The following is a 16,146-nucleotide window of genomic DNA, read 5'->3' on the forward strand; positions in this document are numbered from 1 at the left end:
GAGCCAGGTAACTGCCTGCAAATGGATTTTAATGTCTGTGCTCCCTGTAGACATAACTCCAGGACAGCAACAGAAGTTCCAGGATGTTTCTTATTCCAGGAAACTCTTTGTTTCAGCCACAACCAAGTGTTCCATATAATTTAATAACTGTTGCATTGATTTCTCCTAAATCACCACAGCTCTGTGCTCCCTGCAGCACTTCTAAAAATTAATACTTTTTTTAAGAGCAGGTTAATTCCTCCTCCTGCTTTAACAAGGAAGATTAAGAGGAGATTGCAAGGGGCTGTGGTGGTGAGGAGAGGGCTGGTTATGATTATTATTGATTAACACACGTGCTCAGGAGCCCCCATCCAGCACAGCAGATCAAGCAAGGCTGTGACTGCATCTTTAGAGAATTACTGAAGGTGACTCTGCCTGGGAGCAGGCAATTCATCCTGACCCACAGGATAAATCCATCTGGACTGAGCTCCTCCCTCCAACCCACATTTTAAGAAAAGGACCAGTTGCTCCCAAATCACCCAGAGCTGCTTCACTGAGGAGAGAGGGAGGATCTGCACACCCACCATGTTCCCAGCTCCACATTCCTCAGGAGCTTCTCCCACTCCCAGGTTTATCTCAAGTCAGCACAGGAGGTTTCTGTGTGTTCAGCAAAGTTCTCTTCTAGAGCCACAAGCAGCACAAAATTAGGCAAAGGGAACACAGACTGCCAGCAAAGGCCATAACAAAGAGCTCAGAGGAATTAGGCAGAGTCTGTGTTTCAATTAATTCTAAACTGTCCAGGGCAGTGAAGTAAGGAAAAATCTGTAGTGGCCAAGAGCAGCAGGGATGCTCTCCTAGAGCAGGATGCTTTGACTCTGTAAGGATCTGGGGACAGACACAGCTCACAGGGACAACACAGGCCAGGGGATAAGTTAAACCCTCCTAATTCAATGTTTCATTATGGCAATTAACAGCTCCCACCATCAGTGTCACAAGAGAGCACCACCACGGCCACGGTGCCTTTGCAGAACTGCTGCCCACCAGTGCAGATCCCAGCTCAGCAGCACCTGGGACTGCAGGAACAACCAGCAGGAAGGGAGGGAAGCAACAGAAACCAAGCCCTGCTTCTCCCAGGACTGTGATTTGTAAGGACACGTGGGCAGTGCGTAGACTTTTCCATAAGGAGATGGCACCATGTGGTTGGGATGAGACTTTGCCTGCACACAACAGTTCCCAAGACCAGAAATGCTGTCAGAGCCAACGTGGCCTCCCAGAACTATTTTCTGAACCTCCACTCAAGCCACTTGTTTATATAAAAAATGCCAACAGATCAGCAAGGATGAATCACCCAGGAGCAAGCCAGAACCCTATTGTGCAGGAAATAAATTCAAGTTCACATCAGGCTGTTCTGGCCATGCAGTGAGCACCTTCCCTGCTCAGCAAGGTGAATGGTTCAACCACAGAGAAACTCCCAGAGCCTTTAAAAAATGTGGCAATTCCCACTCTCAGTATCCCCAAAGTCAGCAAAGCCTTTGCACACTGCAGGACTCCCAAAACATGGAAGGATGATGAGAGGAAATGCCAATGCCAGAGGAAAAAGCACCAGAACTCCCACTCTGAACTCTACAGCACATGGACAATCACTGCCACCTGTAGCCATGATATTTTATGAAAAATCCTTTCCTTAGGATTTTTTTCTCCTGAGAAGCTGAGAAGCCTCAGGAACAAAATGTAAACATTGATTATCTGCTGCTGTGGAATGCAACAGGTGGATCTTTGATTGGCCCATGTTAGTTGTTTCTAATTAATGGCCAATCAGTCAGCTGGCTCAGACTCTCTGTCCAAACCACAAGCCTTTGCTATCATTCTTCTTCTATTCTTAGCCAGCCTTCTGATGAAACCTTTTCTTCTATTCTTTTAGTATAGTTTTAATATAATATATAACATAAAATAATAAATCAAGCCTTCTGAAACATGGAGTCAGATCCTTGTCTCTTCCCTCATCCTCAGACCCCTGTGAACACCATCACAGCCACCAACAGAAAGGGTTTGCCACACAAATGCCTCAATCATTTGCTCTTTAGACCTTTCAAATCCTTCTTCATTATTCCTCAAAATTCTGGATTCTGCTACAGGAGCAAAGCCAAGAGAGCAGCCTGTATCCACGTGTGGAGGCAGCACAATTCCTCACACAAGCACCTGATCCATTTTGCCTGCCCAAGAAGCACAGATTGGATCAGGAATCTCTTACCAGCACCTGCAGCAGGCTCCTCATGCTGTCCCTTGGGCTCCACTGCTCTGTCTGGCATGGTTGGACCAACCTTTGTCACTCCTACCATGGCAGCAGGGAAGTTTGGAAGAGACAGGTGCTTTCCTGTACAGTCACCTGGAAATATGGAACCACCCAGCTGCTCCCACCCCTCCTGGATGGAATATTTCAGCTTCCCAAGCCAAATGTTAATATTTAACAATTTGGTGTCTGGGACAATGAGAAAGCACTCAAGTGGGAAACATTGCTGAAGAAAGAGCTGGAAAAGCTTCAGGAGACTCCCAGGTGGCTCCAGACTGATACCACTGTCTCCAGTTTGAGACCTGGTGCTCCACCAGATGCAGGCTCCACCTCTGGCTCCTGTGAGCAGATCTGCAGCTTTTCTCTGCATGGGCAATGCCTGATGGCTCAGAGACCCCTGGGGTTTGTCCATGGCTTCCATGTCAGTGTTTAGGGCATCCTGCTCCCAGTGAGCACAGGAGAGACCGTGCAGGGTGCTCAGAAATCCAAAGCTGAGTGTTCAAGGAGGCTGACCTGGCTCCATCCTGCAGAATGAGCTGTTAGAGGATGACTGGAACCTGAAATTTCTCTTCCAGAGACAGAGGTGAAATAACTGAGAGCTGTCCCTTGGCTCCAGGGAGCTTCAGCTTGGAAAACAGAGCTCCAACAAAGTCTGACCCACTGTTCCTCAGTGTCAGGGTGACACATCACTACCCTGTCACCTGTGAAATCTCCAGGGGGGCTCGCAAAGCATGGAACAGGACAGGAGAGCACCACGAAGCTGCTCTGCTCCTCCTGGGAGCGCATGGTGGTACAACAGCCCAGTGAAGGAACTGGTTTAGATGTGTTAGGTTCAGTCCAAACAAAAGCCCATTTGCCTAAAATCAACTCGCTCCCATCTGTAGCTTCCTCTCCCAAAGGATAAGATCAGCACAAGAATTATTTCTTGCTCTGGGAATCATTTGAGGTTTTGCTTTGTCTCAGAGCTCCCTGCTCTTTTCTCACCCAGCCAACACAAAGCATCTCCTTTCAAAGAGAACCTCCAAAAATCTGCTCCTCCAAGCTGCCTGAGATCAATTTCTGTGATGCAGCAGGGAAGGAAGCTGACTGACCACTGAGATACTACAAAATACATAAGTTAAAGAAATAATTAAGCTCTTTTCCCGTTGAACCCATCAGCCAAACCCCACCAGACCTGGAGGTGAGACCTGTGGCAGGGACCCCTCTCCCCTTCCCATCACAGCCCCATAAATGGTCTCACAAGTTGATGAGATCACCTTTCTGCCTTGTTCCTCCCACAATTAATTCTGCAGGAGGCAGAGATCAATGCTCCTGTGATTTAATTATTTATCTGGTTTAATCCAGCCAGAAAACTTTGCCCAGCAGCTGCCCAGGGGTTCCCTGATGTGAATGGGATCGGGGGGACCAGTGGCCACCCCAAAAAGCACAAATCCCCAGCACTTGCACATCCAAACCTGCAGAAATCAGAGCCCCAAGGAGGAGCAAAACCACTCTTTAGCCATACCAAGAAACTAAAAACACAACAAAGGCGGGAATTAACACATGAAAGGATATAGCCTGTCCCTTCTTCATTCCAAAGTCAGCTCTGTCATATCAACTACTTGCAGTTTTTACTGACTAATCTTACCATAAGATGTTGCCAAAAGTAGTGCAATGTCCCAAAACCTCCATGGAAAAGGCTCCTTTCCCACCTGGAGAGATGCTCAAGGTGAGGGAGGTTTGGGTCCCCAGAGATGCTGAGTGACTCTGGGTCACTGCTCATTCCTCCCACATTCCAGCTCTGCAAAAACTGACCTGGCTCCACTCTTGGAATGCTAAGAACTGAGTTGATGTAATCCCTAAATATTCACTGTTCAGGAATCCACCACTTGTAACCAGTGAGGAAGAACATGCAGCACAAGGGAATTTTAGGAGGGAAATAACCAAAGAATCTGAAGCGTGTTCAGTTCACACTCTGGGACCTTCCTGCAGCCCCCAGCACCACCAGTGTTTATGTCAAACAATCCTTTAAAAAACAGAAGCTGTTTTACCACAGAGCAGCTCCTCCCAAACCTTTCAAATTCCTGGTGTCCTGATCCCAACTGCACACAGTTCCTCTCTGGGGCTGGATAAATTTATCACCCATCTCTTCATTTTCCCTAACACTGAAAAGCAATCCCCAGCACTCCAAAGCCTCATTTTATCCCCAAAAGACATCAGGAACTCTGCACTTACCTGAGGAAAATCGCCATTTTTTGGTAAGAAGTCAGTGGGGTCCACAGCTGCATAGTTTGTATCCAAGAAATGTGGTCTGCTGATGGAATCCATATAAAAATCCTGAGGGGGGCTAAAATATTGCCTGTAAGGAAATGGGAAAAGCAGTTACTCCCTGTGAATCCCCAGAATTTCTCAGGTCACTTCAGCCTCTGACAGCAGTGAAGCTGAAATTTCAGGATGTCACATACAGGAGAGGGATATTATTGGGTATTATCCAGAAGAGAGATGGCAAAATAATACCTGTACCAGTTATATCCCACTTCCCAAACTCAGCAGTGTAAGAATGCTGAATTAAGAATATAATTCTTAATTTGTGTACACCAGGAAGGACTTAATAGATATCAATGGTCTGCAGTACCCAATATTTCAGCCCTGATGACAAAGCAGAATGAGGGCCTGGGACGTCCCAGCGTGATGGGTGTGGTGGACCTGACAGTCACACCATGTGAGGACAGGGAAACATCATATCTGAATGCCAGTTTAGGCCAAAAAAACCCCAAAAGAGCCTCACAAATCAGCTCTGACAGCGAAACATCTCTGTTAACCCAGAGGTGGGAATGGAGGGGTTGGTGACTGGGAAACACAGACAGAACTGTTACCCAGACAGAGGAAACAGAGATGTGAGTGGTGTGAGTTCAAAAGCAAGCTCAGTGCTCAGCTAACCAGGGAACAAAGCAAAGATCCTGCCTGCTGCACCTGGGCAGGGCCATGCCAGCTTCCTCCTGCTCCCTGCATCTGCTTCCTCCAGGCAGCCAGGGGCAAAATCTGCCAGGAGAGCAGCCAATTTCCTTCCTGGGGCAAAATCTGCCAGGAGAGCAGCCAATTTCCTTCCTCCTGCCCAGGAGCAGCTCCTGGCCTCTGCTCCACGCCACCTCCTGGCTTGCACAAGGCTTTTCCCTCTCCTGCAGGAGCAAGGAATGTGCTTTGTAATCCTTCCCGTAAGGGGCCGTGCTCCTGCTTGGGTGATTGCCATGGGATATCCACCCCAGCTGGGTGGTTTCCTCTTTCTTCACCCTGGTGCCCAGAGAATCCATGGCCAGAAACTTGAAAAGGGCTCTAGGAAGAGGGAGAAACAGAGTTTGAACAGAACTCCTGCCCAGGAGCTGGGAATGCCAAGCTGCCAAAGGATTATTAAGCAATTAAGGTGCTGTGTGTGGCCAGCAGCTCGTTAACACAGCTGGTGAACATTTACATGTGGATTTATGTGCAAACACAGTTATCTCCTCTGATAAATAAATTTTTCCTGCTCATTTCCCATCACTGAAGGCAAAACCCTCAAAAATTAACAGCTCATTTTTTTTCCTTTTCTGCGCTGCCACAGCTTTACCTGCTGCAGAGACACCTGAGACCCTCTGTGAACACAACCCAGCTCCCAAAGTCCAGCCCTGATTGTTGGCCCTTTGTAATCCATCCAAGGAAATTAAAATCTGGGCATAAATTCTGGGAATGAATTATTTCCACACAGGAAAAGGCTGGTTTAAAAGGCTTTCAAAGCAAGGCTGCTGTGGTCGTCTCTCACACGAGGACACAGCTTGGCCAGCATCAAGGAACCAACCATTAATTAGTTTACCAATAGTAAACTATTTTTACTGGAAAAGTGAACACCCTCTCCTCTTCCCCTGGACAAGGGTCAGTCAAGGTAACAAGAAAAAGAGGAAGAGAGTTCCAGCCTCCCTGGTCTGCTGTGGAATGACCAGCTCTGCTTGGCATTTTGTTACCCTTAATCTTGGTCTTCCAATCTGCCCATGTGAGATGCCCTTGGTCGGTGCAGTTTGCAGGGAGAGCCCACAGCAGCTCCAGGCACTGCTTTGAGATCCTCGTGGAAAAGCCCCAAAATCCCTTCAGTACCTTTGGAGATGGGCTTTACCTTCCCTGGAGTCAGAACTCAAAGCTGTCTCTTCTCATTTGCAGGGCTGGCACAGAGCCATTGACAAGTTTGCTTGAAATAAACTGAGATAAAAAGGCTTTAACTGGAAGAATCAGGTCAGTGACCCAAGCTGTGATCACTGCCCTGTCCCCACCTGCTCAGCCTCTCCAGGGCTCAATTCCTGGTAAACTGCTCTGCTGTGGGTCAGCAGCTTCCCTCAGATGCTGAGGGGCTTCACTGGGCAACCAAAAACAGCTCTAGAAAGGAAATTTAAGCTGGTTTAACCACACCAGCTGCCCAAAGAGGAATGCACCGTTGCAATTCCGCTGCATTCCAGCTGCTCACCCAGCTGCTCATCCCAATGAGCATGACCAATGCAGCCAAAGCCCTTCTGGCCCCACAGTGCCACTTCTCTGAGACCTCCATGTGTGTTTTGGCCAGGCTCCATCCTCTGTCCTTCACTCAGAGGCACAAACTTCTCATCCCAAGCCAGTGGAAGATCAGGGAGAGCTGAGAGGCTGCAGGCTGCCTTGGCACTTTCCTTCCTCATCAGACACCAATCCATGTTTTTTCAGAGCCTGCTTTACTATTTCAGCTCCATGCAGAGGTGGAAAAGGGCATAAAAACAACAAGAAAAGTGTAAAATGGGGACAAAGTTTTGCTGCAGCTGTGATCGATCTGCCCCAGCCCCAGATCCCCCTGGCCAGGAATGTGCTGAGCCTCTCATCAAGAGAAGCTGAGCTCTGCAGGGATAATTTCCTCAGAAAAGAGCTGAGCTGCTGCTCTTCAGAGCTCTGACCCTCCCTGGTTCTTTCAGGGAGGTTTAATACACTGTTGACATTTGTCAGGTTAAGAAAATCTGAACCCAAGAGGCCGCGTTTGGGGTCTTCTAAAGAAATTCCCTTGCATGAAAGTGAACTCCTGAAAAAGAAACAGGAAAAACCTGCTTCAGGATAAAGGTGTTGCTATGAGAATAAGCCCTGTCCAAACACAGCCACTTGCAAATGAGATTTCTCTGCAAGGATTCTGAAGAAAAACGTGCACCACCTCTAATGCCAGCTGCGTTTTTTCATGTTACAGCATGGGCTACAATTACAACTGCCTTTAAAATCCCACGTTTCAATGTTTCCATTCCTTCCAGGATTCCTACCCCTCACCCTAAATCCACCTAAAACAGAGTCAGTGCCATTTTCAAGTACAAAAAGCACAGACTTGTTTTTTTTTTTTTTTTTTTTTTTTTTTAATGTGAAATGCAGATATGGAAAATCTCACCTGAAAGGTGATTTTTACATGATTTTTACACCTCCTGAGGTATGAAGACCAGGAAGCTAAAAGTGTAACTTTGGCTAAATCATTCCCTATTAAATCATTACTACAATGGGGTCCATTTCCAGAAGTAACTTCAGCAAAGGCAGCAAGTCCAGGTTTGTGTGAGACACAGGCATGTCCTTGCAGGATTGGGCTGTTCCCGGCAGTGCTGGTACAGGAAGAGAATGAGGGGCAAAACCAGAACAAATGGTCAAGAGGAAAAAAAAAATGCAATAGATAAACACAATCTAATCTTGTGGTTCAATGCAGCAAAACAGAAATTCTGTTATAGCTCTCCGGAGGATTCACAACGTGTAATTTACAGGAATCCTGCTCAAAAAGCACAGCCCCTTCCAATCAGCCAAGCTGGCCAAGAGCAAAGGGCCTGAATGGATCTGAGAAGGCTCCTGAGGGGAGGAGCTGGCACAGCTCAGCTCCCTCAGCACCTGTGGGGCAGCTCCTGATGGGGAACTGCCCTGTGCAGCCACCCCACAGCTCTGCTGTGCCCAGAGGGCACCAGGGCAGCAGGAGCACAGGGACACGAGTGCCACCAACCCCCTGACAGAGGGGCTGACCCTCACTGCTCCTCTCTGCCCAGAACTCACACCCTCCCAGAGAGGGATCCTGTCACAGACATGCTTTATGAAAAATCCTTTCCTTAGGATTTTTTCTCCTGAGAAGCTGGGAGGCCTCAGGAACAAAATGCAAACAATGGTTATCTGCTGCTGTGGAATGCAACAGGTGCATCTGTGATTGGTCTCATGTGGTTGTTTGTAATTAATGGCCAATCACAGTCAGCTGGCTCAGACACTCTGTCCGAGTCACAAACCTCTGTTACCATTCCTTCTTTTTCTATTCTTAGCCAGCCTTCTGATGAAATCCTTTCTTCTATTCTTTTAGTATAGTTTTAATATAATATACATATCATTAAATAATAAATCAAACCTTCTGAAACATGGAGTCAACATTCTCGTCTCTTCCCTCACCCTAAGACCCCTGTGAACACCATCACAGGATCCCACCACAAAGATGCCAAAATCCCTTTAGGAGGGAGGTCACATTAAACCCCCAGTGTAATGCCAGGCACCTGGAACTCAGTTGTTAGTCCAGGATGTCAAATTCTGCTTCTTTCAGTTCTCCTTCCTCCCATCTCTGACCCAGATATAGAACATTTCTCGTGTATCCCTGCCACTCCCTGGATTCACAGAGACCAAAGGAGCCATGGATCAGCCTCCAAACCCCCAGCCCCACCAGAGTCCCCATCCAAGTCACTCAGTGATGGCACAAGGCCACTTTAGGTTGCCCAAACATTTGTCATATCCCACCTTCTGATGAAAGTTCATTGTAAAGGGAAAACAAAATTTTTCAGTACATTAACATGGCTGTTAGTGTCAGTCACTTCCAGTGACATGGCAAAGGATTTTAACATCACCCAAAACCTAACACCCAGTACAGGTAACACCTTCCTGTACATCTGTGCAAAGCCAGGGACTGCCCAGTGTTTGCTCAGTTGGATCTGTTAAAAATTCCATTAATCTTACAAACCCAGGCTAAACCAAAGCTGTTTCTCCCTTCCTGCAGCATCCAGGTTTAACAAAAAACAAAGTTTTTTTCTCATTTTTAAAAACAAAAAGCTGTTTGCTGCTGCTCCCAAGCTGCAGCAGTGTCTGAAATGCCCCAAGACCAGTGAGTGATGCAATTATTTCCCCATTCAGATCGTGAAATAAAGTAAACATGGAAAGCAGCAAAGAAACAGTTGAATCACGGGGTGTGCAAGAGCAGAGGGGATTAGACAAAGGAGAACAGCACTCACTGGTTTTCACTTGGGAAAGATGGGGTTGGGAAAGAGCCTGGGTAGCAGCTACTCCACGAGTCGGCGGCCAGCATGGAATTCTGCAAGAACAAGGCACAACAGTTAGAGCACAGCAGAGACCTGGAACCATTACCTGGATCTGCAGGTCCATGGCTTCCCTCCCTCAGTGCTTCCCAGAGGCACAGGTGGCTCCTTGTCTCCTCAGCAGGACTCCAGTTTCAGCTTTGGAACCCACTCCCCTACCACTGTCCCCTTGCCCAGCCCTTGCACAGGACACTCTGAAGGGGGAAATGGCATCAAGCTGTGCCATGAGATGTTCAGGCTGGAATTTATTTGTGGAAAGGGTAGTTAGGCTTTGGCAGGGGCTGCCCAGGGAGGTATTGGGAGTCTCCATCCCTGGAGGTGTCCAAGGAAGGGCTGGATGCGGCACTCGATGCTCTGGTGAGGTGGCAAGGTGGGAATCAGTCACAGATTGAACTCCATGACCTTGAAGGTCCTTTCCAACCTCAGTGATTCCATGATTCTGTGATTCAGTCTCTGTGGGATGTCAGCACAAACCCAATAACCTGAAATTGGCCAGCAGAGGTTACATCCAAAAATGTCCTTTTGTGCCTTTTGCATTCTCACTTCCCTGAACAGTCTCCAATTAATGGCAAGGTCTTAGCTCAGCTCATACCAATAAAATCAAGGAGAGAACACAGTATCCCCTTACTCAGCTCCACAGCAGCCTTTAATCTGTTCTTTTTATGCCCAAAGCAATGAAACCTTGTACTTGAAGCAAGAGGAACTTGGGCCTCGCTTGAACCCCTGTGTCCCTGCATGTGACACATTCCAGAGTTTGAAACAGAAAGAGAAAACTCCAGGAACACATCAGCTATTTTGGGACAGGGTTTGCTTTTTGCCCTGTTGGACAAATGCATCAGGGACCTGGTCTGGTTTTAGCAACTATATCAGGACAAATACAACTTATTTATCTCTGCTGCTCTGGAAACAAGGACGGCTGGACCCGGGCACAGATTCACACGTCTGGTAGAGATGTGCTGGGGTAGGAACAAGGTCTGATAGAGATGTGCTGGGCCAAGAACAAGGTCTGCAATCCTGGGCACATTCTCTGAGTCTCTTCAGTCCTTCCTCAAGGAGCTGGCAGCCAGAACCTTTCAGAGAGGCTTTGTTTTAATCACAGCTTTTGCCTCCTCACCTCAATCCCTCGACTCCCTGCGCAGCTGCCTGGAAAGCCTGGAAATTGCTGCTGTAAACACAAACCAAGACTCCCAGGATCTACCAGGCCAGATTGCTGTGGCCAGACCCCTCCTGGGCACAGCCTCCCCCTCCCCAGGATGTGCAGGGCCTCACCTCCACGTCGGGCACGGCGAGCTGGGAGCGGAGGCCGGGGATGCCGCGGACGGCGTCGCCCGGCTGCTGGTGCTGTGGGAAGCTGTTCCCCCCATCCATGGTGGGGTGAGAGCATCAGCCCGTGTCCTGCCTCATGGAGTCCTCAGGAGGGTGTGCAGTGAGTGGTGGCAGCGTCTTTAATTGTGCTCTTCACCCTGCACCATGTCCTGGGCTGGGAAAGAAAGGCGCCGGTTAGGTTTTGTGAAAAGGGGAGGTGAGGGAAAAAAAAAAAGTACTTGTGAGCTTAAACATAGCTTAGAGATGAGCAAACAGCCTGTGAAATGCTGCTGCCTCTTCAGAAAAGAGAGGGTTTTATGGGAAACAGAGCTCTCCATTAGCACCACACCTGGAATTCACCCAGGTTGGAACTGGAACACACCTCTCCTGCCTCCCACACCAGGAGCCCCGCAGGTCCCTAAGGTCACCCACAGCTGGGCTCAGCCTGAGGAATTTCCTTATCTAATGTACAAGGAGACTCTGCACTCCTGTGCAAACTCATGGTAATCCATTTCCCCAAAGTGCCTGTTTTCCTGAAAATATGCTCTGGACACTGCTGAGCCAGCAGTGAACCCTCATCTCCACCCAGTGGCACTCTGGGGTCTCCCCAGCTCCAAGGCAGATGTTTGAACCTTCCTCTCCCACCCTGATGCACTCTGGGGTCCCCCCAGCTCCAAGGCAGATGTTTGAACCCTCTTCTCCCACCATGATGCACTCTGGGGTCTCTCCAGCTCCAAGGCAGATGTTTGAACCCTCTTCTCCCACCCTCATGCACTCTGGGGTCTCCCCAGCTCCAAGGCAGATATTTCTGCACCAAGACTTTTCCCACACCAGTCAAACCCAACAATACCACATTACTCATTTGAAATTAATGCCACAAATTCCTGGATTTATCAGCTTCAGGCACTTTTGCTGGCAAAAGGGGATCCAATGCAGGAGCACTGTCCTAGAAGGATTAACCCCACAGTAACACCCTGCCTCCAGTGCACTTCTCACTCAAAACCACCAAACTGATTAATTTTCTTCTAAATTCTCCACAATCCCACAGGAAACCAATTTCCAACTGGATTTAATGGATTAAAATAAAAAGGAGATGGTGAAAGCAACCTATACAACCAGAGGAGCAGGGAAAAGCATTCACAATGTCTTTATTTCCACTGAATCTTTCTTTGCTGTTTCCTGAGCAAAGGAAACTGAGTAAATCAAAGTGGCCAAAACCTCTGGATGGAGCAATCCAGCCACACACAACACCTACAGAGCGCAGAGCAAAGCTGTAATTTAAAAGAGCCACCTCTGATCTTTCAGGACACACAGTTTGCTACAAGGAACATTTTTGAAAAGCCATTTTTGACTCCTTTAAAAATAAGTGGCCTTGCGGTAGACAGAATGACTGTGGCATTTGCAATGGAAAGTGAAATTAAAGGGACTCTTTCTGCCTTCCCGTGGTGCCACAGCTGTGCCAGCAGTGCCCTCTGGGTAGGGCTCATGTGGGGGCTGCAGGGACCAGCCAGGACCCCATGGACTGATCCTACAGTGGAGTCACAGGCAAAACCCCCGAGTGCCCAGGGTGTTCTGTGTGAAAAGCAGAGTTCAACAGTCACATCCCACCTATGGAATGCTCTGTGGAGCTCCCAAAGGGATTATTTGGGTTTTGGTTTTCTTGCAGGGAGAAGGTCACCCTTTTCTATTTTGCAAAAAGATTCTCTCCAACTCCTGCTCAGCTTTACCCAAGCCAAGGCTGAGGTTTGCTGATCTCAGGGTCAATATCACCAACTGCTGTGTGTCTATAAAACCCTGTGACTCTTCCTTACACCAGACTTCAGGGGTTTTGCTGCTTTTATTTTTTTTTTCCTTTCCCCTACTTGCAACAGCTTTTGAGAGGAAATCAGCAACAGTGATTCCCGTAAGAGCCATAGCAAATACAAATATACAGCTTTACTTACATATCCAAAGGAACTCAGGAAGGGTAAAATCAATATCAGCATCCCTCTGCGCCTGCTCTGCATTAGCTTGTGTCTCACACCACCAGATCTCACTGGTGAACCCTACAGAGCAGAGGCTGCCTCTAAAGCAGCAGCAGTTCCCCAGGAAAACTGCACAACAGATCACACCCCGCTGGAAAAAGGAAGGAAAACTGCTTAGCAAAAAAGCCGGAATGCTCTGAGCCTTGGTTTGTGGGGGGCTGTTGTGCAAATGCAAAATACAGCCAAGCATTGCAAACAGGGGGGAAAAAGAGGCACCAAGAGATCACTCTAGAGCTGGTACCATTCCAGCCCTGCTTCAATCCTGGAGGATGCTGAGGGGACTCCTTACCCCAGGACACCCCAAAATCCAACCTGCACCTGCCAAATCTTGGTGCTGCAAAAGGAGTTCCTGGTGATGAACGTGGAGCCTGACCCAGCTCTCACTCTGAGCTCACGCCCCAGTGCCAGGGGCTGCTGTCCAGTTTACACTCCCAAATTCCAAGGAAAAACTAAATAAAACACTAAATCCAGAGTCAGAGACTTGCATGAGCCTGAGGGGACAGCAGGACAACACCCAGCACAAGAACAGAGAAGTGGGAACAGCCCTCTCAGTTTGTGCCCATCCCGCCACGCTCCAGGCAGCCACATCACGGAAAACCATCAAAATCAGCAAGTCCCAAAGTGCTTCCACTTCCACATCCCATCCTGCTGCTGTGACAGTAAACACCGATTACAGAGAGGCCCACACACGTGAGAGAGCCACTCTAACAAACTTTTAAAGTGATTTTCCACCGCTTCTCTTACCAAACACACCCCGAGCAAGCAGCAGCTTCCGCTGTTATGGCAAATCCCCGGAGAGGAGGCTCCAGGACCCAGCGCTGGTGTTGGGAGAGGCCGGGAGAGCAAAGCCCAGCCCTCAGCATGCAGACACTGTTCCCAACTTCAGCCACTTCGTCTCCTTGCAGCAGCGATCCCCCAGATCCAGAGCGAGGAGGACACGACCCTAAAAATCCCACAGGACATTTTCCTTCCTGGCCGTGCAGCCCAGGTTTGAAAGTGAAAGCAGCTCCCTGCACTGGATGACGAAGCCCCTGAGTGATTTCATCCTATCACTGAGCTCCAGAACAGTTTCAATATTCCAAACAGTTTGCTGTCAGCACAGGGACTAAGGAGCAGCTCCAGCCTGGAATTTCTCTGGAATTCATCGTGTCTAGAGGTTACAGAGCACAATTTTCAGCTTTTAACAGCTTGAGCTTTTTAGGCATTTCTCAGACCAGCGCTCCAGCAGGAAAATTCCAATTTGGAACACACAAAGAACTGCTGTGCTGTAACCAGGATGGACAGAGATGGAAGTAAGGGCTTGGATCACTGATAACTGCGATCAGAAGAGGTGAAAACAACCCAGCAAAGTGCAGCCAGCACTTCCTCCCGTTGTGTTCCACCCTTTGTTGGTGTATTTTAAATTGCCTCCATTAAAGGAACAGAGCCAGAAACCCACAGACATGCCTGGAGCAGCGGGAGCTAAACCTGCCGATCATGAATTACCACGCGCTGGCAACAACAAAAACACCTTGGGAATGTGATCCTGCTCTTCCTCCTGCTCAGGAATCAGCTCCCCTCACCCTGCCCACCCCTACGGAGCAGAGGTGGAGCCCCAAAGTGTCCCCACCTTGCTGCACCCACCCATGAGCCCCCAGCATGGGCACCCACGGGAATTCTGCGGGATGTAATGTCCCCAAAGAAATGGGAAGTCAACCCTACAGAACTCTGAACAGCCAGTTTTACTTCTCAAGCACCCAGACACCTTCAAGTTCCTCTTTCATGCTTCTCCTTGACGTATATTTGGGAAGTTTAGACCAAACAAGCAGATGGGAATAGGACTCAGTCCCGTCACCAACACAAAGGAGAACACCAGAGCGGAAAACGCGTATTATGGGTGATGAAAATGGAATTGCTTCAGGACATCCTAAGCCAGCACTTTGAGCCACCCTGATCTCCTGAAGGCTTCTGGATCACAGGTATTGCAGCCCTGGAGCTGGGCACAGCACTGCCAGGCTCCAGGGCAAACCCTGGCATCACCTGGGCACCACAAGTCAATGCTGCAGCATGGAACAATCCATGAGACAAATTAACTGTGGGAATTAGTCTGCAAGGAAAGGGAAGAAAAATCTGGATCATTCCAGAGATTCTTGCAAGAGCTGTGGCGGTGCAGGCAAAAGAACAAACCTGCCTTCCAAGGACAGCAGAGTTTCTACAGGGAAGAGCTTGATGCTTCAAGCAGTACTTGCTGCTCCTTGTCTGACAATCAGACCATACAGGGGAAAACCAATCAAATGCAGCTTTTTGGAGGGAAAAGTTCCTTTTAGGAGAAAATATTAACTGCCCCCCACAGGTAAATTCCACCTATCCCTGCTTTTCCACCTGGAAACACATAGGACTATTTCTGGACAGGGCAAAAACGCCTCCCAGGCACCACCCACACTCTGCAAGGAACTCAGCACGTTCCTCTGTAAATCCACCCAGCATCACCATTCCCAAGCCACAAACACATCCCTGTAAGGCAGATGTAGTGGCTCAGACACCAGGTCCATGGAACATTCCCAAAAACAGAGCTTTGGGTGTCTCCCAGCACGAGGCACAGCCTGAGCAGGGCACTCGGAGCACTGGGGCTGCTCCCCTTCCACAAAGAACTTGGCTAAGCAAGGTCAGAAGCCAAGAAAATGCAGGTCCCAAATTCTTTACACTTTCTCCCCAGTTTCTCTCCCAAGAAGAGAGAAACCCTCTGGAGCTGAGCAGGTCCCAGCTTTCTGTTTCACACAGAGCCACTCATGGTAGGAAAACCACTTGAGGACATCAAAGCCAACTTCCCTAAGGTTTGGGGCAGCCTTAAGGCAGACTCAACGTGCACCTGCTCCGTGAGAGGCGTGTGTTCACTTTGATCACACCCACACTTGTGCAGATCTCGATTGTGTAACCAGAAAAGACTGAAGAGTTTTAAGCTTTAAACAGAAAAATGTCTCAGGAGAGTATAAACCTTTCGTGAAGGATCCAGAGTCTTATGGTGACAAGTCACAGCACGGTTTGTTCCTGTGCAGAGACCTCCCAGCAACATTTGAACGAGACAGGTACAGGCTTATTTTAGGAAAATGAGGGTGTAAACATCCAAAAACCCAGACCCCCATGAAGTAAAGAGCTTTTGGCAGAGATAGCACAGCTCAGGCTTCCAAAAGCTCCAGCTGGCAGCTTATGGAGCTCTGCAAAACCTGGCAGTGCTGCACAG

The 16,146-nt window shown here is 48.6% G+C and overlaps 1 protein-coding gene across 4 annotated transcripts in view; it reads right to left on the bottom strand.

The window, feature by feature from the left end:
* The window catches only part of SBNO2 (strawberry notch homolog 2), a 50,686-nt gene that overhangs the window by 33,139 nt on the left and 1,401 nt on the right, over positions 1–16,146 (bottom strand). Inside the window, exons 1-4 of one of the 4 annotated variants that reach the window (XM_005496681.4) lie at positions 13,671–14,445; positions 10,867–11,077; positions 9,514–9,593; positions 4,484–4,607 (exon numbers count right to left, since the gene is read on the bottom strand). In XM_005496681.4, the coding sequence (XP_005496738.2) occupies positions 4,484–4,607; positions 9,514–9,593; positions 10,867–10,965 (303 nt within the window). In that variant the 5' untranslated portion in view covers positions 10,966–11,077; positions 13,671–14,445. Of the gene's footprint in view, positions 1–4,483; positions 4,608–9,513; positions 9,594–10,866; positions 11,078–13,670; positions 14,446–16,146 lie in introns of those variants that run through there. The other 3 variants (XM_074528599.1, XM_074528600.1, XM_074528601.1) reach the window with 3 other exon arrangements.

Source organism: Zonotrichia albicollis, chromosome 29, assembly GCF_047830755.1.
Source record: "Zonotrichia albicollis isolate bZonAlb1 chromosome 29, bZonAlb1.hap1, whole genome shotgun sequence".
Taxonomy (NCBI): domain Eukaryota; kingdom Metazoa; phylum Chordata; class Aves; order Passeriformes; family Passerellidae; genus Zonotrichia; species Zonotrichia albicollis.